At 42.2% G+C, this 24,943-nt stretch overlaps 1 protein-coding gene and 1 long non-coding RNA gene across 2 annotated transcripts in view; one reads left to right on the top strand and one right to left on the bottom strand.

Annotated features, from left to right (window-relative positions):
• Window positions 1–2,255: 2,255 nt before the first annotated feature.
• On the bottom strand, window positions 2,256–3,429 carry LOC116457025 (uncharacterized). The gene is made up of 2 exons (XR_004244887.1): window positions 3,305–3,429; window positions 2,256–2,526 (listed from the first exon to the last, which is right to left on the bottom strand). It is a non-coding gene; the product is annotated as an uncharacterized LOC116457025 (long non-coding RNA).
• A 21-nt stretch (window positions 3,430–3,450) lies between these two features.
• The window catches only part of CAPSL (calcyphosine like), a 28,531-nt gene continuing 7,038 nt past the window's right edge, over window positions 3,451–24,943 (top strand). The window contains exons 1-2 of the mRNA XM_032135698.2: window positions 3,451–3,577; window positions 17,085–17,221. Coding sequence (XP_031991589.1) covers window positions 17,085–17,221 — 137 coding nt within the window. The 5' untranslated portion in view covers window positions 3,451–3,577. The remainder of the gene's footprint in view (window positions 3,578–17,084; window positions 17,222–24,943) is intronic.

The raw sequence follows: 24,943 nt of genomic DNA, 5'->3' as shown, positions 1-24,943 counted from the left end.
AATAACTAGGTACAATGGCATATGTCAAGTTGACATTAAAAGCACAGTTTTATACAACTCTTCTATAGCATACTGGGAATATACTAACTCTTCCCCAGAGTGGAGGTCCTTGGGTGATGTTCACTCTTATTCTCGATGTTCTGTAACATAAATACTGTGAAGTAATATATTAGATTTTAAGGAGATTGAGAAGAATACAATAGTATTCTACACACACAAATTCATAACAAAATACAAGGTAAATACTCATAACATTTACAATCCTTTTGCAACTGATCATATGGTGATAGCTAGCATTTGTATTTCATATGCCCTTTGCCCTCAGTGAGTAACGCTATTGATTTTTTGCTTGACTGGGAAGGGGACCCAAATATTCATTCTTGAAGAGTTGGGGTTATTAGTTTTCCTTACTGAATTGGGTTATTGTAGATTTTTTGTTGACTTTAATAAAAGGGCATGGGCTTGCTTAGTGAGGTGCTAACAGAGTTCCTTTATTCCAGGCTTACTCTTCTTTTCAATGACCTATAACAGTAAACCAAAGAAATGATTGCAGTTGTGACAAGTGCTACAAAGAAAATGAAAACATAGTGTTCGCTACTTTTTTTTCCAACTTTTATTTTATGTTCTGGGGTATATGTGCAGTTTTGTTACACAGGTAAATGTGTGCCATGGTGGTTTGCTGCACAGATCCTTCCACCACCTAGGTATTGAGCTGAGCATCCACTAGCTATTCTTCCTGATCCTCTCTCTCCTCTCCCCACACCCTCTGACAGGCCCCAGTGTGTGTTGTTCCCCTCCGTGTGTTCATGTGTTCTCATTATTCAGCTCCTATTTATAAGTGAGAACATGCAATATTTGGTTTTCTGTTCCTGCATTAGTTTGCTGAGGATGGCTTCCAGCTCCATCCCTGTCCCTGCAAATGACATGATTTTGTTCCTTTTCAGGCTTACTCTTTACATCTATGTGTAGTAGCAACTCAACTTCACTTGGTAATCACGTCTTGCATGATAAATCCTGTCCAACCTTTCAATCTCCCCAAGCATTTAGATACCTTCCTCTTCAGTGTCCCAAGGCAATTCTGGTATTTCAGCTTCATTTAGTGTAGGCCACCCTTTGTTTCATCTTTAACTCAAACAAACAAACAAACAAACAGAGCTCTATATAACCCCTTGAGCTGCAACTCTATATTGAGAATTTGTGCTTTGTGGGCCTGTATCAATAAATTCATCTCGAGTCAACTTTATGTTCCTTCTACCATTATTTCACACTATTAACTTACATTCTCACATGTATTCACCAGATTTCTGTCTGTATAAATTGAAAAAATACGCATTACTTTTGATATGTAGTATGTCTCCCATTGGTTCACAATTTTAACTCTCTTTCAAGCCTGTTGGGACTAGAGTCTAGATATAGTTCTATAAGCCAAGAAGTTTGGTGGAAGTAGGTTCTGAGGATAATCAGCAGTGTCTTCCAATTAAAATACCTCAGAGGTGCTAGTATACTTTCCTTTGAAAAATCAGGATGAAACTTCCCAGACATGAATAGCAGGGTTTCTCTTACTGGCAAAGAAGATGCAGGAGAATTTAGAGGCTAAGTGTCCTTAGCTTCATCAGGATCTACCCTACATGTTTCATTCCAATTTTCAGAATCTCATTCCTTCCCAATCAATTCCCTCAGTTTAGCAGAAGATACTTTGCCTGGTTGGGAATTCAATTTGCACTGTAATTCTACCACTCTCAGGATGAGACTGTGGATTTGATTTTCTGAAACCTCAGGCTGATGACAATGGGAGATAAGTACACTCCTCCAGGAAGACATAGAAGGTTTCAGATCATTTATGTGGAGCTTGAACTTGGAATTTCAAGCCCTGAGTTCATCCTTTTTCTTTGTCTACCACAGTTAAGAGCAGTCATCCTCATCACATTTATTAGTTTGACTAAAATATTTTAAGGTATCATGATTACCCAGAGATTTGCCTTTTATGAATATTTGATTAGGAATCCAGTAGTAATATTTTGCAAATCTTTTTACCACATTACACCATAGACTATCATTGTCTTCCTTACCACTGGAAAGAATACTTATGCCTTAAAATATAATCAATCATGTCAGAAACCCAATACCATAAACCCAGATCCAGTTTTTTGAACTGGATCTGGTAGATACTATCTCTACACATGGTAAAACCCTTGGAATTACACCAGTTGCTAGCAGTAGAAACAAGCAAAAGCATTGCTTAAGTACTCCAGAGATTTTGTTCTTTTTACTTTATTTGACACAGCCTGGAGGCAGACTATTGAGGGCTTGCACGGTGGCTCCATCATGCTGTCTGTCGTCCCCATTTTCCTGTTTCTTTTTTATCTTTTCTTAAATTATTGCACCAAACTTGCTCTCTGGTAGGTGGCTTTCAAGAAATACTTCATATTTAAATGCTTGTGCCCTCATATTTGCTTTTGCATTCACAGAAGGAATTAAGTTTTTTCTTAAAAGTTTCAAATGCATGATATCTTGTGGGTTAAACCACTGAAAAGAAAACATTAGAGATCTGAGGTTGCCCTGGAAGAACCATAGTTCTAATTGCTTGATTCTGGGACAATTCTTCAGACAATTCAGATAAAAGGATGAAATAGCTACTACATATACTCCCTGCAGATACAGGAAAGGACCCAAACCCTTGTCAAATCCATGAAAGAACTTGCCTGGTAGTCTGCAGAGCTGGGTGCCTGGCATCTATTCAGTTCTGTGAGTTCTTATACTGCAAAGAGGTTGCACACAGCCAGGATTATGTTATATACAGAGATGTGTGTGTGTGTGTGTGCGTGTGTGTGAGAGAGAGAGAGAGAGAAAGAGAGAGGTGTAAGGTCTGAATCAGCAGTAATTATACCTGCCTGCTCCTGAGAGCAGGACGTGCAGGAGTGGGAATGGCAAGCGTAGGGTGGATGTCATAGATACACAATGAAAAAGAGCATAATGTAGATATTTTCCTGTAAATAAGCTACTAGATTTCTTCTTATCTGGCAAAGTAACTGCTAGGGAACATGTGAAAAACAGAAGTAAAAAGAGACAAAAAAAGAAAAGAAGAGAAGAAACCAAGGATGAAAACAGCAGAAATGACATCCTCTGCAAATGCAGAGAAGGAGGGAGAACCGTCAATCACCTATAATTACTCCTGTGTGCTCCCAAGAGTTGTGGTTTTAAGTCTCACCTGGTAATGAGGCACCCTAGCAGTAAGCTTTCTGGGGACAATAGAAGGACAGGAAGGTGCTGCCTAAAAGAAAGAAGACAATGTGCTGAATACTACCTTACAAAACATGGGAGACAAGTTTTGATGCTGTTCTAGAAACCAAACCATTGCCAGCAAAACTTCCCGGCTGGCTTTTCTCCCAGTGCAAATAGCTTGAGCTTTCACAGTCACTGAGATTTCCTAGGCAACAGGAGTGTAAACTTGAGAAAAGGCAGAACCAGAGTAGAGATTGACAGTGAGCTGAGCCAATCAGGCTGTGAGTCTGCAGCAGTGATCCCAGGCCCTCCAATTAATACTAAGAGAGTGGACCAGGGCCTCTGAGGAAGACAGGTAAGAGGGAGGAGGCTAAGGTGGCTTGGGAGGGACCAGTTTTCTTAGACGCAGGAGAGAGCGTCCATAGTTTCAGTTCAAAGCAACTGGTGGCAAAAGGTTAGCATTTAAGGTAAATCAATGTTTTTATCTATTCTATGATTTGATTTTTTTTTCTTGGTGTGTTTTTCTTAGCCTAGAAAAGAAGACAGTAGATGTTACTCTCTAAAAAGAAAACCTAAAAATCTTTTAAGAGTTCTTGGACTAGAGAAGCCATCACTAGGCTGTCAGTGCAAAGAGGAAAGAGCTTGGTACTGGGAAAGATTTTTGTAATCTTTGAAAAAAAAATGCTTAGATAAAAATGTACAAAAATAAATTTCATTCAGTAAAGGTGAAGGAAGTAAACATTATTGAGCAGTCATTAGGTACTAGGTATTTGAGTGTGAAGAGGTTGGGTGAATTGCTTTAACGATCCTGATGACCACTGATAAAACTGAGCTTCAGGGAGGTTCAGCATTTCCAAGTCACAAAACAATAAAACATTGCAACTTTCATTCAGACCTTGCTTTGTCTGATAATTAAACTTATGCTATTTCTGCTATACACTGACAACTGAGAATCAGAATAAAATCAGAATGCTTATTAAAGTGTAGGTACATGGCTTGGTTTTACTACCGATGTGTGAACTGAGACAACCTCCAAATCTCTCTGTACCTCAGTTTCCTTATTTTGTAAAAAGTGGATATAGCTATGTCTGTAACATGTAAGAATTGTTATCAAGACTTATTTCATGCCAGACAAATTTTCTGCTCTAAACAAACTAACTTTGAAAAACTTGCAAAACACAGGCCACCCTTTTAGCAGAGAACATGGGACAGAGTAAGTGTGCAGTAAATGTTTCCTATTACTGTTGTTCTTGTCTTTTGCATAGTCCCGGAGGTCAGCAAAGCGTTTCTATATAAGGCCAGAGAGTAGGAAATTTAGGCTTCATGGGCCAGAAGGTCTATGATGCAACTATACAACTTTTGAGTTGTAATGTGAAAGCCGCCACAGACCATATAGAAATACATGTATGTGGCTGTTTTCCAATAAAATGTTATTTACAAAACCAGGTGGAGGAGGGCCAAATTTGGTCCATGGGGTGTGGTCTGATGTCCCGGGCCTAGATTATTTTAGGTTATGTTTGCCTGCACTGAGGGCATCCTTCATAACTGCCCGTGGAAAAGTGAGCCTTATTTGCTTTGGGTGAACAGAGGTGAAAAGGGAAAAATCATCAATGTGTTGACGTCTGCCCTTAGGGCTTTCCTTAGTCTTCTGCATCGGAGTGATCCGGTTGCTCCACATGTTTAGAAAGCTTCATGCTCCACATGGTTTTGTGAAATAAGCTGATCCAGACATGCCCACACTCTTACTTTTTGGCATAAGAATATTTCTTCTGCCAACTGAGGCAGAAACTGTAAGTTGCCTACTCAATAGCCACTGCCTTCTTTTTTATAAACAGAACCTTAGGGGTGGCAAATTATTCAGCCAAAAATCAGGTTTCTCAGACTCCTTTGGAGGGGCTGATGAGATTTACGTAGAAGGCATTGGGTGAATCTTCTGGGAACCACTTCAGAAAGGGCTGATTTCACTGGAAAGAGCATCCTTCTTGCCTTTTGCCCTTTTTCTTTTCTTTTGCTTGGAGTGTGGAGGTAATGGCTGGAGCTGCTATGGCTATTATGTAGGAATATTATGTACCTTTAGGCAACTTTGAGTGTAAAAACTATGCTAGGGTAGAAAGATAGTACAGTCTGGAAACACTGATGACTGCTTGAAGCACTTCCAGTCTTCTTTTACGTGAGAGTAAAGTAAATCTCTATCATTTTCAGAGATATGACCTATTTCTTTTATGAGTCGCTGGACACAATTCATAACTGATACACTGATCTACACTGATGTTGGCACTATGACATTGGATTTCTATCCCTTAACACTTTTTGGTTTTCTGGAAGTATCAGTTAAGAACAACTAGGGGCCGGGCGCGGTGGCTCACGCTTGTAATCCCAGCACTTTGGGAGACCGAGGCGGGTGGCTCACAAGGTCAGGAGATCGAGACCACGGTGAAACCCCGCCTCTACTAAAAAGTACAAAAAAGTAGCCAGGCGTGGTGGCGGGCGCCTGTAGTCCCAGATACTCGGAGAGGCTGAGCCAGGAGAATGGTGTGAACCCGGGAGGCGGAGCTTGCAGTGAGCTGAAATTGCGCCACTGCACTCCAGCCTGGGTGACAGAGTGAGACTCCATCTCAAAAAAAAAAAAAAAAGAACAACTAGGATACAAATAATTGACTAGATTTCTAAGTGGCCATAAAATAAACATTAAAATAGACAAATGACTCCAAAAGAAACATTCATTCTAAGGGACTGCAAGATAGTTACTAAGTGATTTTGGTGACTAATGGCTGCAAAAGGGCAAATGTCCGCTGGAGCTGTGTCTTTACTTGCATCTAAAAGGGTGACAGAAGATGTACCAGTTGGGCTTTGTCCTTGTAGTGGGTTTGAAACAAGTGTCTGAGGTCATGACTTCATGGCAGAAATGGAATATTTGAAAGCTATCTTGTTGGTCTTAAGAGCATAACCACTGAAACCAACAAAAGGTTTACTTTTCTTTTGTCTTGGTTTTATTTATTTATTTCTCTATATTGCAATTCAGCTAACTCTTTGCTTACCTTTGCATAGTTTAGGTAGCTTCTTACTCTGTTTCGTTAAGATGTTGCATCGAGCAGGTTGACCTAACTCAGAATAGATTGTAAGTTATTTCTTGGTAAAAACCCCAGAGACTCAAGGCACAGCAAAGGGAAAAGCAAGATGGAGAAGACAGCAAGGAGAGAGCTATTAGGAGAGTGCATGCCCCCTAACATTCCCAGTGGATGCTTATCATGACAAGGACCCTGCAAACTTGGGGCCTCTGTATTTCATTAAACCTTGTTTTTTGTTTTTCTTTTTTTTTTTTTTACCACATGGTGTCAGTTACATGGGTTCTTGAATATTATGCTAAGCTGTTTATTTTGCTCTCTTTCATAGTCAAAAGTGCTGGAGAGGCAAAATTCTACTGACAGAAGAGGTTATAATAGTGACTTTCTCTCTCCTCATGAGTCTCAGGGGTAGTTGAGTCTCTTCTCACACTGGATTGCTAGTTATTTTACCCAGCTAAAGGTCAATATTTAGGGTCAGCTTGCAGGAATAAGCTTTTTGCCGTCTGTATCAGTTAGGAATATTTTTGACTGGAAGTGACTGAAGACCTGACCAACAACAGATTAAACAGATGATACAAAGAGATTATGTTTCTTTCAAGACAGGAGTGTGAAGTCAAGAAGTTGCCAACATTAGTTCAGCAGCTCGGTGATGTCAGGGCTCTAAACTGGTATGGATGTGATTCCCTTGGCCCTTCCCTCATGATTGCATAGAGGCTGGCATAGCTCCAGACTCCACATCCTCACTCAAGGCACGAGGAAGGCAAAAGAGATGAGAGAGATATTCCAGAGCTCTCAGCACTTTCCTTTGGGTCCCTTTGGCCAGAACTGGTTCCTGTGCCTACCCAGTAGAAAGTGGAATAGGGCAGAGAAAAAGAGAAATAGAATGACTTTGTCTCAACCAGGTGGCAGTGTCTAAAAAATTAGCGGTAATTCAAATTTAATCAAGTTAAAACTACTTCTAGGAATGTAAACTTCCAAGGGTTGGAACCTTGGCTGTCTCATCCATTCCTCTTGTATGGCACATGATAGGTGTTCAATAAACATGCATTAATGCAGAACCAAGACTAGAGTGAGGCAAGGTAGGTGTTTAGGGTACACTATTTAAGGAGACACTCATTCTCAGGCTTGGGCAAGTGTATGGTTGACATTTGCATGATTCTGAGACTGTGTTCCTCTTTAAACATTGTGCCTTTATCTTGCTTAGCCCTAGCCCCAACCCTGGTTCAGTGAATAAAGTGAAATATGAATATGTATGAAGTAAACACTTTATCACAATGATATTTATAAAATATTATTTTTAAAATGTACCATATCACAAACATTAAAATAAGGACTGAATTCACATCTCAAAGATCAATAGAAAGAAGTAAAGACTGTGATTTAGCATAAATGGGCTCTACACAAACCTGCCTATTGAGAGCGGCTGCAACATGCATTTTAAGCATTTCGAGAAAATGTATTCTGATGCAGAGAAAATGTGGTAAGATGCCAGACTTCAGTGACATCTTATTTCCACAGTATGCTATGTCACTTAAGTAGAGATGAAATGCCATCATACTTTATGTGGTATGCGGAAGTTGGCAATCCAAACAAAAACCAGATGTTTCATATATTCATACATTTTAGAAAAAATTTAAAAAATAAATTGTGGGAAAATAGTAAATGGTATAAAAGATAATCAGTGCAAAAGTTTTGAGTTTGACTTAAAAACCCTCATACATCATTTGAATTAAAACAAACAGAGAAAAAAATAGCTGCTGCAAGAGGAAGAGGCTAAGTAAAATTTTTCATCTTAACCAGAAGGTATTTACACTGAGCCTTAAGGATTTGAAAACCCAAGCAAGGACCTAAGATGGGAGAAGGGGTCATGTTTAGGGACTGTGAGTGGCCCGGATTTGCTCTGCACTGCCGTCCTCACTCTCTGCTGGTATGAAATCTAGCAGCACTCCAAAGCATTCTTTTCCCTGAAGCTTTTCCTTTCCTGCATCTCTTATTTCATGGACCTTCTCTGAGTCCCCAAAGCAATTTATCGGTTTTAAGCAACATCATGGTGTAGCTGTTGAATGCAGTGACTTAGAACTGTTTTCAAGGCTGGGCGCGGTGGCTCATGCCTGTAATCCCAGCACTGTGAGGCCAAGGTGGGTGGATCACAAGGTCAGGAGTTCGAGACCAGCCTGGCCAACATGGTGAAACCCCATCTCTACTAAAAATACAAAAATCAGCTGGGCGTGGTGGCAGGTGCCTGTACTCCCAGCTACTCGGGAGGCTGAGGCAGGAGGATCACTTGAACCTGGGAGGCGGAGGTTGCAGTGAGCTGAGAACGCACCACTGCACTCCAGCTTGGGCAACAGAGTGAGACTCTGTTTCAGTAAAAAAAAAAAAAAAAAAAAAGGAACTGTTTTCAGCCCTGGCTCTGCTACTCCCTAGTGGCGCATTCTCAGACAAGTGACCTGGGTTCTTCAGGTCTCTGCTAACTTCCTGTAATAGGGCAGTAGTATTTGATAGAATCCACCACGCGAGGCAATGTGTGGATATATGTAAAGTCCTTAGCCATGGACTTGGCCCCCAGCATAGTTACAACTGTATTACTACCTCTTCTCTTCATGCCTTTATCTTGCCCTGTGTTGTGTTATAATAAGGCCTTACTCCTCTTACTAGAGGGTGACCTTTTATTTCCTGTAGCTTATGTTCTCAAACTTAGGGATACATGAAAACCAACTAAAAACAATAAAACGCCCAGCCACAGCATCTACACCAAGAAAGTCTAATTTACTGTGCTTGGTGAGTGCTGTGGGCATCTTTGTTTTTCAACAGCACCCACGGTGGTCCCAGGTCTTTCTCTATAGCAGAGCTTCTCAACTTCAGTACTGCGGACATCTCTGACTGGTAATTCTTTGTTGCCGGGGCCATCTTGTGTATCTTGTGCAGGATGTGTAGCAGCATCCCTGGCCTCTACCCATTAGATGCCAATAACACTCTACCCTACTTCCATTGCAACAACCAAAAATGTCTCGCAGGAGGCATTACCAAATGTCTCCTGGGGGTGGGGGGATTATACCCAGTTGAGAAGCACTTCTCTACAATTATCACCTGAAGAGTTAGCACAGTGCCTTGCATAGCTAGTAGTGCTAAGGGCATGTTCAGTTGATTCAGACTCAAATGGGTCCTGTGAAGTAACTCTCACAATGTCAACAACACTGACACACGCTCTTATCTGAGGTTTCTGTGTACTGCAGAAGCCATGTATTCAAACTGTCAGAGTCTTCAATTTCAGTCTCTTCGGGAGGACATCACTATTTATTTACTTCCTAGCCACCTGCTAGGCTATACTCAACACCTAGTGCTATAGTTTGAATGTTTGAAATGCATGTTGAAACTGAATCCCCAATACAATATTATTAAGTGGTGTGGTCTTTAGGAGTTGGTTAGGTCACAAGGACTCATCCCTCATGAATGAGATTAAGGTGTTTATAAAAGTCACTTTGCAAATTATTCATCCCATTTTCGCCCTTCTGACTCTTCTGCCATGTGAAGACACAGCATTTGTCCCCTCTGGAGGATCCATAGTTCAAGGTACCATCTTAAAGGCAGAGAGAATAGTCCTTGCCAGGCACCAAATCTGCTGATACCTTGATCTTGAACTTCCCAGCCTCCAAAACAATGAGAAATAAATTTCTCTTGTTTATAAATTACCCAGTCTATGGTATTTTGTTCTAGCAGCAAAATGTACTAAGACCTCTGGAATGCAATATTTATTTCAGAAGGGCATTTTCCAGGGGGAAACTTATTGAGGAACTATGGGTTTTTGCCATCTACCATGTAGTAATAGCTAGTTTATTGAATGGACTAAAGTCAGTGCAGATGGTTTAATTTTTTCCATTAATTGCCTTCAGACATGGTCTGTTGTATATCTCTTCTCATACCTGGATGACATTTCAAGTATTGAAAGGTCCACCAAGTCTTAATCAAAATTTCAATCTTATACCCAGTTTCCAAGTACAGAGAGAAAGAGCAAAGGCACATCAAGTTCCCCATCCCTATGGGGGACTGGTCTCAGTGCTCAGGTTCAAGCCTGAGCTAGCAGAAATAGGGAATGTTTTGTCTTGGATGAGAATTTAAAAGAAGGCAAATGTTTTCCACCTTCTCGGAACTAGCTTGATGCCCTACAAGCCTCACCAACAGCTGCCTACTCTATGCCTTTCTCCTTTCTTCTCTCCCCATAGTAGAATGTTTTCAAAGCACATGGAACCATTATAGCAGCCCCAGGTTCCTTGCTATTGAAAATAGCTAACGTAATGGCACAGGTATCTAACAATTACAGAAATGCCTAAAAAATGTTAAAAATCATGACGTGGTCTGGCTATGGGGAAAATGGGCTTAACAGCATTAAGAGGTGGGACTGGCGCTCGGACCAATTGGACTGCAGACGGCTGCTGTTGTCACAAGGCTGGACCTGCAGGACTTCCTCAACAGGACAGCTTCCTCACAGTACGTGCTGTCTCAAGCAGTGGGGTGCAAAGGAAGACTGTCCAGGCAAAATCTGGTCCAGCCATCGCGACTGCACATCCCTGCCAGTAGGGAAGCCTCCTTTCCCCTCCTCAAGCACATCTCGCCTCTGTCCTCTACACCACATTTGCTGTCCCTTTCTATTTACCTAATTCTGTCCTTCCCTCTCCACTTTAACACAGGTTAACCCTGCTCTTCTCTAAAGTTCATCCGAGCTGACTAAACCTGCTTCAGTTCTCTTTCAAGGAACGGTCTTTTCCCTGAAAAAGGAAAACCAGGAATGTACTGTCAGAGAGGTCAAAGGAGGGAGGGTTTCTTGAGGGTGAGGTGAGAAGTTTCCATTGGATTTTGCAACAAAGAGGATGGAAAAGCCTTGGTGCCTTATAGTGTCTGGATCAACGATCTCTAGGGTTGCCTCTTTAGCAATAAGATCCCCTTCTGTGTTTGCAGTAGTTGGCTGCAGATGGAGAGGAACAAAGGAAGAGAGATGTAATTCAGCTTACTGCCACCAGGGGGCACCAAAGACAAGTCAATAGATGCAGGCTAGGGCTAGAGCAGTTCCCTCTTCCAAGGGTCCACTTAAATCTGTCTCTGAACCTTACAGAGGGAACCATGAAGATACAGACCCCGTGCATTTACAGCTTTCCACATCCTTCCTACAATAATTCGCAAAATCCAGGCAGACAGAGTTTGGCGTGGCAGTTGGTTATGCACCAGGAGGACAGTGGAATGAGACAGCCTTAATGGGACCATTGCTACCGTGGCTACACTCTGCCTCTGCCCCAAATCTCCAGGCTTCTGTGAATATCCTCCCTTGCCGTCAGCCACTGGAGGGTGGGGGTGGAGAGCGCAAGCAACAGCTCTGGATGCCAGCCCCGAGTCCGCCCTCTCCCTCAAACTGCACGTTCTGCCACTGGCCATCTTGTATCTCTTCCTCTCTCTCTGTCCACACGGTCCAGGCAGCATAGCTGGAAACAACAGTCTCCCACTGGCTAGCCTGTCCCGCCTTCCTATCCATTCATTCTTCTGACTTTACAATGCAAATGGCCTTTCCCCTTTTTTTTTTTTTTTAGACGGAGTCTTGCTCAGCCGCCCAGGCTGGAGTGCAGTGGCTCGATCTTGGCTCACTGCAACCACCTTCTCCTGAGTTCAAGCGATTCTCCTGTCTCAGCCTCCTGAGTAGCTGGGATTACAGGCAACCGCCATCATGCCCGGCTAATTTTTGTGTATTGGTAGAGACGGAGTTTCACCATGTTGGCCAGGCTGGTCTTGAACTACTGACCTCAGGTGATCCGCCCGTCTCTACCTCCCAAAGTGCTAGGATTACAGGCGTAAGCCACCGCGCCCAGCCAGAAGACTTTGTGGTCTCCTGTTTTTTAAGAAGACTTTTTCCCTTTTTAAGAAGACTTATTAAGAAAATTTTTTCCTTTTTTAAGAAGACTTTTTTCCTTTTTAAGAAGACTTTATGGTCTCCTGTTGCTCTCAGGACAAAATCCAAATCCCACCCTGGCACCCCAGGCTCTTGGGGATCTGATGGCTGCCCGCCTGGTCAGTTTCATCTTTACCCAAAATTCCCCTTTCCCTACTTCCTCCGAATCTCCACTACTGTTCATCTCCCCCTGCCACCCATACCTCTGTTCTCCAGCCATACTGAAATACTTGTGCTTTCCTAATTATATTGTTTTCTCTCTCACCTGGGTCTAAGTAAAATATCTAAAATATCCTTCTATCCCCACGTCCCCAGCCTCGATAACTACCACCTTCCATTAGGATGAAAGTTCAGACATCACCTCCTCTGAGAGGTCCTCAGGAAGCCCCACTCCCAGGCCAAGTAAGCCTCCCGTCCTCTTGTGATTGCATCCCCCACTCAGCCCCCAGGCTGTAAGCGTTGTCTTGGGCCCGCTTCATCCTACCCCTAGCACAGTGCGTGGCGCTTCCTGAGCTCTTAGCAGACCTGTGTGGAAGGCAGAGACTGAACCGCACGCCTGGCCGGGGGAATGTGCAGACGCCTGAGAACACGTGGTGGCGCTGCGGCCAAGTGCATCGGGAGCGCAGCCTCTTCTCCGCCTTGCACAGGGATGCGCTCCGTTGTCACCACGCCGGATCTTTAAGGTTCAGACAGAGTCTTCTGCAGGCAGAGACACTTTGTGCACTGCTGTGAAGTCGGTGACATATGTTTGGGGACCGACTCTTGCCCTGGTGCCTGGCGCCTTTATTGAAACTTCAAAGCTGAGCATCTCCCTTCTTCACTTGAGATCCTGTGCAATCCTGCCTTCCTTAAAAGCCCCGGTGCGCCGGGCGCAGTGGCTCACGCTTGTAATCCCAGCACTTTGGGAGGCCGAGGCGGGCGGATCACGAGGTCAGGAGATCGAGACTACGGTGAAACCCCGTCTCTACTAAAAATACAAAAAACTTAGCCGGGCGTGGTGGCGGGCGCCTGTAGTCTCAGCTACTCGGAGAGGCTGAGGCAGGAGAATGGCATGAACCTGGGAGGCGGAGCTCGCAGTGAGCCGAGATTGCGCCACTGCACTCCAGCCTGGGCGACAGAGCGAGACTCCGTCTCAAAAAAAAAAAAAGCCCAGGTGCTTAATAAACTTTATGTTTTCCGTTCCGCTTAAATACAGGAGATCACGATTCAAACTAATGAAGACTCTAGGCTATTAAGGGCTTGCTCCTCTGAGGAATTCCTCACTTTCCCACACTCTATTCCAGCATAGTGCCTTGAAAAAAGTACACAATACACTTAGCTGGTGGTTGGTGAACTGGGTGATTCAATGATTAAAAAGGATGCTTACTATGGGCATTTCAAGTTTCATGGTAGGCTAGCAGGAGAGAATGGACTTTTTTTCCCCTTGAATTTATTAACTTAGACTCTAGAAATAAACTGCCCACGTCATCGCTGGGTGGGGTCAACCTCAAGAGGTGGGACAGCCTGGGGTACTGGGCTGGCTGTTTCTTGCCTTCCTGGACTCGATGCCACTTTCCTATGAGAAAGCACCATCAAACTGTGCTTTGAGATTCTTATATATTATTTCACAAACCACAAACATGATGAAGCAGAAAGAGCCTTGCTTGGGAATCAGAAGCCCTCTGTTTTGGTCTTGGCCAGGACTTTTGAGCAAGTCACTTTGCCAACCCAAGCCTTAGTTTCCAAGTTTGCAAAATGAGGTTGTGCTAGAGGATCTTCAAGGGTCATACAGTTCTAACAGCGTATGGATTACTGTGAGCCACGTTTCCGTGTGACTTGGGCAGGTTACCTGATTTCTCTGCATCCTAATTTCTTTATCTGTGAAATACCAATAATAGTAGTAACTAGCTCATGGGCTTTTTTTCTTTTTTAACTTTCACTAATTTACCAAGATGACTGCATGCCCAGCACACTTTAAAATTTATTTTTTAAACTGACAGATAAAGTTGTATATATTTACCTTGTATAACATGATGTTTTGAAGTATGTATAATTGTGGAATGACTAAATCTTGCTAGTAACATCTGGGCATGGGTTTTATTTTATTGAGATGAATACACATAACATAAATTAGCAATTTTAAAGTGTATCTTACATTCACAATGTTGATAAACCATAGTCTATATCAAGTTCCAAAACATTTTTATTATGCCCGAAGGAAACTTCACACTCATTAAGCAGTCACTCCTCACTGGCCCTCCCACCCCAGCCCCTTGCAACCACTAATTTGCTTTCTGTCTCTATGAATTTGCCTATTCTGAATATTTCACATAAATGAGATCGTACAATGTGTGACATTTTGCGTCTGGCTTCGTGTACTTAGCATAGCATGGCCAAGGTTTGTCCACATTGTGGCATCTGTCAGTACTGTGTTCCTTTTTATGGCTGAAGAATGTTCCATTGTATGGCTATACCACAATTTGTTTATCCATTTATCCATGAATGGACGTTTGGTTTGTTTCTACCTTTTGGCTGTTGTGAATAATGCTTCCATAAACGTGGGTGTATGTGCATTTGTTTGAGTTCCTGTTTTCAGTTCAGCTCATGGGGTTTTTGTGGGAACTGGACACATGCTGACTACCTAGTGGGGGCACCACTGATGGCTTTAATATTATTCCGAAGGTGTGCAAAGAGGGTCCCACTGGGGATCTGTCCCAAATCCAGGAGCCAGATCTCACTTTCTCTCCATGACTGGTTTTTAGTCTCTGTTTCTTTTCATCCTCACTTACTGTCATGGATGGCAGGGAAAAACCAGAGCACAATGAATGAGGTGGAGAAGGTAGGGAAGATGTCATGGGAAATGAGAATGGGAGGTGAGTGGCTGGGGACAGCCATTGGGCCAGTATCATGAAGCAAGGTCGAGGGTCAGGAAAGACGATGGTGGTCCTGGGAAGGATCAAGACTCTGAGGTGGGTTTAGAGAATGAGAAGGGCATGTCGTCAACACCAGTTCCTGCTTCCAGAGGGGTTGGGGTGGGGATGGGGCACATGCCACTAGCAGAATATGGTCAGGGCAAGAGAACGGCTCAGGCAAGGATGAGTAAGGCAGCAGGAGATGGCTAGATGAGTGAATTGGTGGTCTTGTCCATGACTCAGGATTCTGGCTGTCAATGAGGGGAGAGTTAGTGCCGAAGCTGGGAATGAGCTCTGGGAATTGTCAGCTTGAGGTCAGGTGACAAAATAGTAATAAGCAAAGGCCAGTTAGAAAGCTAAAGCTGCCAAGAAGGGCACAGTCTTGGCTGCAGGTATCCCTGTTGGATGAGAATTGGAGCATGCTCCTTGTGTGTGCCTGGCAAGAACAGAGATGGAAGTCTCTAAGAGCAGGGTGTGCCACCCTCCGGAGTTCCAGGGAACCTCTGCTTAGGTGCCAGAGGAAGCAGAGGAAGACTGTGTAGCTTTAGACAAAGCAAGATTTTCCTAATGTGGAGTAAAGAGCTGGGACCGAGACAGGTCTCCTTCTTGACCCGAGGTTCAAGAGAACTGAAAGGAATTGCTCCCACCTTCACCCACATACTGCAAATCTGAATACAGGGCAAGAAGGAGGGATCCTGTACCTTGGCTCAGTGGAGGCTGCAAGAAAGTGGCTATGTTAAGTGTGTGCATCCCTGAGTTATCTATTCTGGCCTCAGTTATTGGCTTGATGAGATTCCCTTTCCCAAAAGTCAAATAAGGAGTACTCTGTATGGGAGACCTTTCAGGGTGTGTAGGAGAATAACTGTCTTGGCATAGACGAGGTTGTGAATCTGCAGGTTGCTGTCTTTGATGAAAATAATTCAGTCCTAATGTAGCACTTAGGGGAAGTGCCAGAATTTGACTGGGGAGGGAGCCTTGAAGCCAGGGTGGAACCATATTCTAATACCGTTTTTTCTTCTGCACATTGCATGCTGTCCTTTGCACATCCTTCAAGCCTCTTGCCTCTCATTCTTTTCATTCACGACTCACCAGTAACTTCTAGAGTCCCCAATTTACTGAATATGTGGACTCATGAGAATTAGTGTTCTTTGAAGCTGGGATGGAATTTAAAGACCATCTTATCCAATCCTCCCATTTAACAAAGGAGGAAACACAGGCTGTGAGATTCACTCACAGGCAGGTTACCAGGCAGATGGGGGTGAGGGGTAGGGGGAGTTGAGGGGTGGGGATTGAAGAGTCAGGACTATAACCCAGGTCTCCAGGCTCCCAGCCAAGTGCTCTTCCCACTGTTGTGCAAGCTTTGAGAGCTCAAGTGTGGCTACAGGAGTTTGTACGTCCCTTGGGGACCACTCAGGAGACAGAACTTCACTGCACCCATCCTAAGAACCTCGTTAGGTGTTAGTGGGCACTAACCTGTGAATCAAGGAGATCATACCCACTACAGGTAAGAATCATTAAAGATCAAGTGCTGAAAATCTCATTCAAGACAGAAGCAACAAAATCAATGTTTAGACCAAAGAGGGGAACATTAAATGTGAGGGTGAAGGGAATATGGAAAATTCTACATAAAATAATACGGCATATAAGGTTGGCTCAAAAAAAGAGAGTATAGAGAAATTGGACTTCTTTTATGGATGGAAGAGGGCTTCAGAAAGATCAAAGCATCTTGGGAAATGGTGATATATTTAAGATTATTGTCTAGGCTGGAGAAACCAGATGCCCTCAGGACTAGGTAAGTAAGTTATAAATATGCCACGCAGACAGTTGGCATAGAGAAAAATGGGAAATTCTGAGATGTTTCCTGACAGAGAAGGCTGTAAATTTCCTTCTCGGTGAGGCTGCTGTCACTCTGCCCAGCCTGAGGCAGCAGCGAAGCCTGGACTCTGCTAGCATGCTATGTCTTCCCCTCAGATGGCAGGGACAGCGCGCCATGACCGAGAGATGGCGATCCAGGCCAAGAAAAAGCTCACCATGGCCACCGACCCCATTGAAAGACTCCGACTGCAGTGCCTGGCCAGGGGCTCTGCTGGGATCAAAGGACTTGGCAGGTAGGACCCAGCTACAGGTGGCAGGGAATGGAGTGGGAAGGAACGACTTGGCCAGGTGAGGCTAATGTTGGCCACGTGGTCTTGGGCAACTCATTTCCTCCTAGGGCCTCAGTTCCTTATTTGCAAAATGTAGGGTTTAGAAGAGTTGATCTGTGAGGTCCCTTGTGACAGTTTTGTGATCTTAGTCCCAGATTCAGCAAGATTCATATCTGCTACAAGACAGTGCAGCTCGGGGAAAATATGAGTTAAAGGGAGAAGCGGCATGTGCTGTGGCATGGAGATGCCTACCAGGACAATGAGAGGGACTCTCTCTGCGGCTGTGATAATGAAGGCCAGGGTGGAAGAGAGAGGAAGGAACAGCCAGTTAGCCCTAATTGCAGAATTTGGAGTTTTGCTCTCAGGCAATCATTTCTCCGTCACTTCGAGGGACACTGGTATTGCTTGTCAGATAACTGATAGCTCACTGCCAATGGGGTTCTGTCAGCTGGGTAGCTCCTGTTCTCCCACCCTCTGTCCTCTGAGTGTGAATAGTTTTAAGGACTGAGAAACCCAAGGGGAAAGGAGATTGTGAGCCTCCTGAGGGCAGGTTCTGTGCATTATAAGAAACTCCATCAAGAGGCTGCCATGGGCCAGGCATTGGACACGTCTCAGGGACCCATGGGTGAAAAAGGCTTCTTAAGCCCCCATGAAGGACAAAGACTGTGGAGAATATGAGTGATCTAAATGGTATCTCAGTGATGTGAGAACTTGTATATTAGAGAAGTACAGGGTGCCAATGGGAGGGAAATCTAGCCTTGCACCCAGACGATGCGGAAGGCTTTACTTCCAGCAAGGTACTGAGTGCCTGGGAGACAACTCTGAATGGTCCCAAGTCTCAGACTAAGCCCAGCTCTGTCAGAAGGCCAGGCAGTGGGGATATGGACTCTGGTGGCCAGGCTGCCCCAGTCCAATGGGAAGACCAGCCCCCATGCCCTCAATATTGTGTCACTTCAACCTCTACACCATTCATCATGGGTCCACATCATTGTCCTTAGTGCAAACCCTTGAGGAATCCTCTCTTCCACTCTCTGGTTCACTCAGTGGAATCCCTCCTGCTGCCTGTGCTGTCTTCACTCCATACCCACTGCAAACTGCGTCTCTACCAGCCTTTCCACTGGGAACCAGTCTACATTCGACAGACACCATTCCATCCTAGGCCTTTTGTAGAATGTGCCATCTGCCTCCCTTACTGGCCTTGGCCTTCTCTAAGCACCTCCTAACTCAAGTGGAAGGTGCCCCTTCTCCTCCACTCCTACCTTAGGGTCAGTTGAAGACTAAACGCTCTCCTTCAGTCTAACTCCAAATCCCAGGTCATGTCCACCCCTTTGTTCATTTATTTCTTTCCTGTAAATCCTGTCTTAGAAGGGCATCTCTTCAGGTTAGGCTCTGCCATCTTCCCACCTGCACAACATTTAGCATTCTGTGAAGCATTGGCTCCTGGCACCATCTTTCCACCCTGAGTCTTTATCCTGACCAAGATCAAGATGACTCTATTATTTATAAACTTGGCACCTTCATTTTTTGACAGGAAATTCTTGTGGTTTTCAACAGTATACGTTCTTTCTTAGTCATTTCCAATTGGCTTGTAAGTGTAGATACTTCTCTAGTATCTAAATTCTCAGCATTCTTTTGCTGGTATCCTTAATTTATCAGACACCTTGGCTACTCCTGAGTTAGCACATCTCTACCCTGGCCCCTTGCCACATTCTTGGAATGATATCCATTCCTGAGATCCAAACTAATTTCACAATTTTTATATATATATATATATTTTTTTCTTTTAATCAGGAAAGATACTAGCTAACTAACCAACTAACCAGTGACTATCTCTACGTAGTTGCCTTAGTATCCAATCCAAACAAAACAAAAGTCTTTTTTTTTTTTTTTTGGTTTCAAATAGAGCTTCTTCTGCAGCCCCTACTGTTTTAACAGTATTACTACTCTTCCAGGTCCTTGGGTTGAAAACTTTAGAATTATCTTCATTAGCCCACCATATTGACTCCTTTATTTCTATAATATCTTGAAAGCTTTCTTTTTCTTATTTTCATTCCAATTGCTCAAGTGTAGACACTCAACATTTTTTCACTGGACTCTTATGATAGTATTCTTACTGGTTCCTTTGCTTCTAAGTTTTCAGTCCTTCAATTCATTCAACCCACTATTGCTAGAGTTCTCTTAGTTCTCTTATTGCTAAAGTTCTCATTATTTTGATAATGTCACTTCAAGTCAACTGTTTAACGACTTTAAAAACGACTTGCTAATAAAGTTCAAATTTTTAGCATTTAAGGACATTTAAAAGTCTTTAGATTCTGATTACTCCAACTTTCCATCTTTTAAAAAATATTCTTTAAGTGCTGGGATACATGGGCAGAACGTGCAGGTTTGTTACATAGGTATACTTGTGCCATGGTGGTTTGCTGCACCCATCAACCTGCCATCTACATTAGGTATTTCTCCTAATGCTATCCCTCCGCTAGCCCCCCACCCCCTGATGTTCATGTTCCGGTGTGTGATGTTCCCCTCCTTGTGTGCATGTGATCTCATTGTTCAACTCCCACTTATGAGCGAGATCATGCGATGTTTGGTTTTCTGTTCCTGTGTTACTTTGCTGAGAATGATGGTTTCTAGCTTCACCCATGTCCCTGCAAAGGACTTGAACTCATCCTTTTTTTATGGCAGCCTGATATTCCATGGTGTATCTGTGCCACATTTTCTCTATCCAGTCTATCATTGATGGGCATTTGGGTTGGTTCCAAGTCTTTGTTGTTGTAAATAGAGCTGCAATAAACATATGTGTGCATGTGTCTTTACAGCAGAAAGATTTATAATCCTTTGGGTATATACCCAGTAATGGGATTGCTAGGTCAAATGGTATTTGTGGTTCGCCATCCTTGAGGAATTGCCACACTGTCTTCCACAACGGTTGAACTAATTCACACTTCCACCAACAGTGTAAAAGCATTCCTCTCCAGCATCTGCTGTTTCCTGACTTTTTGATGATCGCCATTCTAACTAACGTGATTTGCATTTCTCTAACGACCAGTGATGATGAGCTTTTTTTTTTTTTTACATGTTTCTTGGCTGCATAAATGTCTTCTTTTGAGAAGTGTCTGTTCATATCCTTTGCCCACTTTTTCATCGTTTTTTTTTTGTTGTTTTTTTCTTGTAAATTTGTTTGTCTTTGTAGATTCTGGATATTAACCCTTTGTCAGGTGGATAGATTGCAAACATTTTCTCCCATTCTGTGTGTTGCCTGTTCACTCTGATGACAGTTTCTTCAGCTGTGCAAAAGCTCTTTAGTTTAATTAGATCCCATTTGGCAATTTTGACTTTTGTTGTCATTGCTTTTGGTGTTTTACTTATAAAGTTTTTGCCTATGCCTATGTCCTGAATGGTATTGTCTAGGTTTTCTTCTAGGGTTTTTATGGTTTTTGGTCTTACATTTAAGTCTTTAATCCATCTCGAGTTAATTTTTGTATAAGGTGTAAGGAAGGGGTACAGTTTCAGTTTTCTGCATATGGCTAGCCGATTTTCCCAACACCGTTTATTAAATAGGGAATCCTTTCCCCATTGCTTGTTTTTGTCAGGTTTGTCAAAGATCAGATGGTTGTAGATGTGTGGCATTATCTCTGAGGCCTCTGTTCTGTTCCATTGGTCTATATATCTATTTTGGCATCAGTGCCATGCTGTTTTGGTTACTGTAGCCTTGTAGTATAGTTTGAAGTCAGGTGGCATGATGCCTCCAGCTTTGTTCTTCTTGCTTGGGATTGTCTTGGGTATACAGGCTCTTTTTTGGTTCCATATGAAATTTAAAGTAGTTTTTTTCTAATTCTGTGAAGAAAGTCAATGGTGGCTTGGTGGGGATAGCATTGAATCTATAAATTACTTAGGGCAGTATGGCCATTTTCACAATATTGATTCTTCCTATCCATGAGCATGGAATGTTCTTCCATTTTTTTGTGTCCTCTTTTATTTCACTGAGCAGTGGTTTGTAGCTGTCCTTGAAGAGGTCCTCACATCCCTTGTAAGTTGTATTCCTAGGTATTTTATTCTCTTCGTAGCAATTGTGAATGGAGATTCACTCATAATTTGGCTATTATGAGTGTATAGGAATGCTTGTGATTTTTGCACATTGATTTTGTATCCTGAGACCTTTTGTATTTTGTATCCTGAGACTTTGCTGAAGTTGCTTATCAGCTTAAGGAGATTTTGGGCTGAGATGATGGGGTTCTCTAAATATACAATCATGTCATCCGTAAACAGAGACAATTTGACTTCCTTTCTTCCTATTTGAACACCCTTTATTTCTTTCTCTTGCCTGATTGCCCTGGCCAGAACTTCCAATTCTATATTGCATAGGAGTGGTGAGAGAGGGCATCCTTGTCTTGTGCTGGTTTTCAAAGGGAATGCTTCCAGCTTTTGCCCATTCAGTGTGATATTGGCTGTTCACTTGTCATAAATAGCTCTTACTATTTTGATATACGTTCCATCAATACCTAGTTTATTGAGAGTTTTTAGCATGAAGGGGTGTTGAATTTTATCGAAGGCCTTTTCTGCATCTATTGAGATAATTATGTGGTTTTTGTCATTGGTTCTGTTTATGTGATGGATTACATTGATTTGTGTATGTTGAACCAGCCTTGCATCCCAGGGATGAAGACGACTTGATCGTGGTGGAAAAGCTTTTTGATGTGCTGCTGGATTCGGTTTGCCAGTATTTTATTGAGGATTTTTGCATCGATGTTCATCAGGGATATTGGCCTGAAATTTTCTTTTTTTGTTGTGTCTCTGCCAGGTTTTTGTATCAGGATGATGCTGGCCTCATAAAATGAGTTAGGGAGGAGTCCCTCTTTTTCTGTTGTTTAGAGTAGTTTCAGAAGGAATGGTACCAGCTCCTCTTTGTACCTCTGGTAGAATTAGGCTGTGAATCCATCTGGTTTTGGGCTTTTTTGGTTGGTAGGCTATTAATTATTGCCCCACTTAAAACCACTAATTATCCTTTTTAGTGTCTCTCTTTCAATATCTTCTTAAGAAAAGAGACTGCATCTCGCTCGCCTTTTTATTCCTCTTTACAGGGCTCAGTGCAAAGTTTGGTGCATTATAAATTCCTAAGCAGTGAATTTTATTGAATAACACATGGTGGTTTAATAATACATAATTAATTTCAGATTTATTTATGTTTTACAAGGAAACAGATAAGTTCACTTTCTGTAGCATTGCTGTCTGTTCATTAATTAATTAATTCATTCATTCATCCAGCCAATAAATATTGATTGAGACCACTACACAGTAAACATATATTAATAAACAAAATGATCATGATCTCTGCCCTCGTGGGACCTATGTTCTAGTCTATGTAATTCCCTTATTCAAAGTGTTCTTTCTTGTTTTTCAAATGAAACATGAAATACAAAGAAGTAAGAATTTGTCATTTTTACACATAGCTAAGGTAGAGGAAAGCACAAATTGTGACTTGATAATTATACATTATTTGAGAATTAATAAGGAACTTAAGATCAACCAGTCTAGTCCTTTACAGAAAACTGAAACCTACGGAGGTACCCAGGTCACATTGGAAATTAAGCTAATTTTAGCGGTAAAACTGAAACTCAAGCCCAGATTTTCTGAATCCTAATTAAGAACTCTTTCTACATGGTAGATTACCAGCAAAATGGAAATTCTCAGGGCTGTGCTGAGGGTAGTAGGAAATGATGGAGGAAGAGGGACTGTTAGCAAAGAGTGAGGTCACAGTGGGGTGTGCTGAGATTGATAGAAGACTAGAAGGATCCCAAGCATCATAATTAAACACAGTTAGAAAATATATTCATTCTTTCATAGGAAAAGGGATGGGTACCACATGTTTGGAGGTGATCAGACATAGTTAGAGATAATGTGGCATGTTTCCAAGTGGAGGCTACTTGTAGCTAGCACAATGTCTACGTTTTGGGCAGTCAATGGATGTATGTTTAAAAAACTAGAAGCTATCTGTACATTTTTTGCTAAGTTCTGGAGACATTATCAAGAAAAATAGGTACCATAGGATTTTCAATAAACAATAATGCTTATTGTTACTGGAGCATTATTATTTCTAGGTCTTCTCAGCTGATAAAACAAGGAAATATGTGTGTGTATAGTAATCTGCGTATAAACATTATTTATTTATTTTCTGCTTTCCTTTAATGGGGAATGGGGAAACTTTGGGTCCTTTGAGTCTATTAGCAAAGATGAAAGCTTATAAAAAGTTACATTTTTATCTTTTTAAATAGACTACTTTAAAAACCAATGTCAGCACATTATTATTACGTAAGGCCCATAATTTATTCATACTTCGTTAGTTTTTACCTAGTGTCCCTTTCTGTTTCAGGATCTCATCCAGAACTCTGCTTTACATTTACTTGTCATGTTTCCTTAGGATCCTGTTGGTTATGACAGTTTCTCAGACTTTCCTGGTTTTCGATGAACGTGACAGGTCAAGTATTTTGTAGGATGCCCACCTATTGGAATTTCTCTGTTTTTTTTTTCTTCATGACTAAACTGGGCTTATTGTTTTTAGGGACCACAGATGTAAAGCACCATTTTTATCACATTGTATCAAAGATATGTATGATTAACATGATTTATTACTGTTGATGTTGACACTGATCACCTGATTGAGGTAGTATTTGTCAGACTTCTCCACTGTAAAGTTGCTTCCCTTTTCCCTGTTCCATATTGTACTTTTTGGAAGGAAACCTGTTTGTAGAGCCCACACTTAGAGAGTGGGGAGTATGTGTTCCCTCCTTGAGGGCAGAGTATATCCATAACTTATTTGGAATTTTTCTGCAAGAGAAATTTGTCATTTTCCTCACATTTACTCTATCATTTATTTAAACCAATACAGATGTAGGGATTTCTTTTTTATATTTTGGGTTATAATCCAACATTGTTTTATTGGTTTAATTGTCCCAGCTTTGATCCTGAGAGCTCTTTAAGTTGGCTCCTATATCCCTGACGTATCCCCATCACTGTGTTGTTTGCTTTTTAGCACTTCTTTACTTTCTGGTACTACAAAATGTCCCATTTGGTATATTCATGCCCTAGGCTCTACACGTGCTTATTGTTACTGGAGCATTATTATTTCTAGATCTTCTTGGCTGATAAAACAAGGAAATATGTGTGTGTATAGTAATCTGTGTATAAACATTATTTATTTATTTTTAAAAGACAGAGTCTTGCTCTGTCACCCAGGCTGGAGTGCAGTGGTGTGATCTCGGCTCACTGCAACCTCTGCCTCCCAGGTTCTAGCGATTCTCCTGCCTCAGCCCCCTGAGTAGCTGGGATTACAGGAGCACACCGCCATGCCTGGCTGATTTTTGTATTTTAGTAGAGACGGAGTTTCACCGTGTTGCCCAGGCTGGCCTTGAACGCCTGAGCTCAGGCACTCTACCTGCCTTGGCCTCCCAAAGTGCTAGGATTATAGGCCTGAGCCACTGCACCAGGCCTAAATATTTTCATATGTAATGATTTATGTCTATATATATATATATATATTATTTTTTTAGGAAGCACAACGTACTTTTTTTTTTAAATTTCCATAGGTTTTTGGGGAACAGGTGGTGTTTGGTTACATAAATAAGTTCTTAATATAGACATAAACCAAAATCTCTGATTTATGTCTATATTAAGCTAAATATGAGTTCACAC

This window comes from Hylobates moloch, unplaced genomic scaffold (assembly GCF_009828535.3).
Source record: "Hylobates moloch isolate HMO894 unplaced genomic scaffold, HMol_V3 SCAFFOLD_17, whole genome shotgun sequence".
NCBI classification, from domain to species: domain Eukaryota; kingdom Metazoa; phylum Chordata; class Mammalia; order Primates; family Hylobatidae; genus Hylobates; species Hylobates moloch.
Note: the sequence above shows the minus strand (reverse complement) of the source record. Positions and strands in the feature narration are given on the sequence as shown.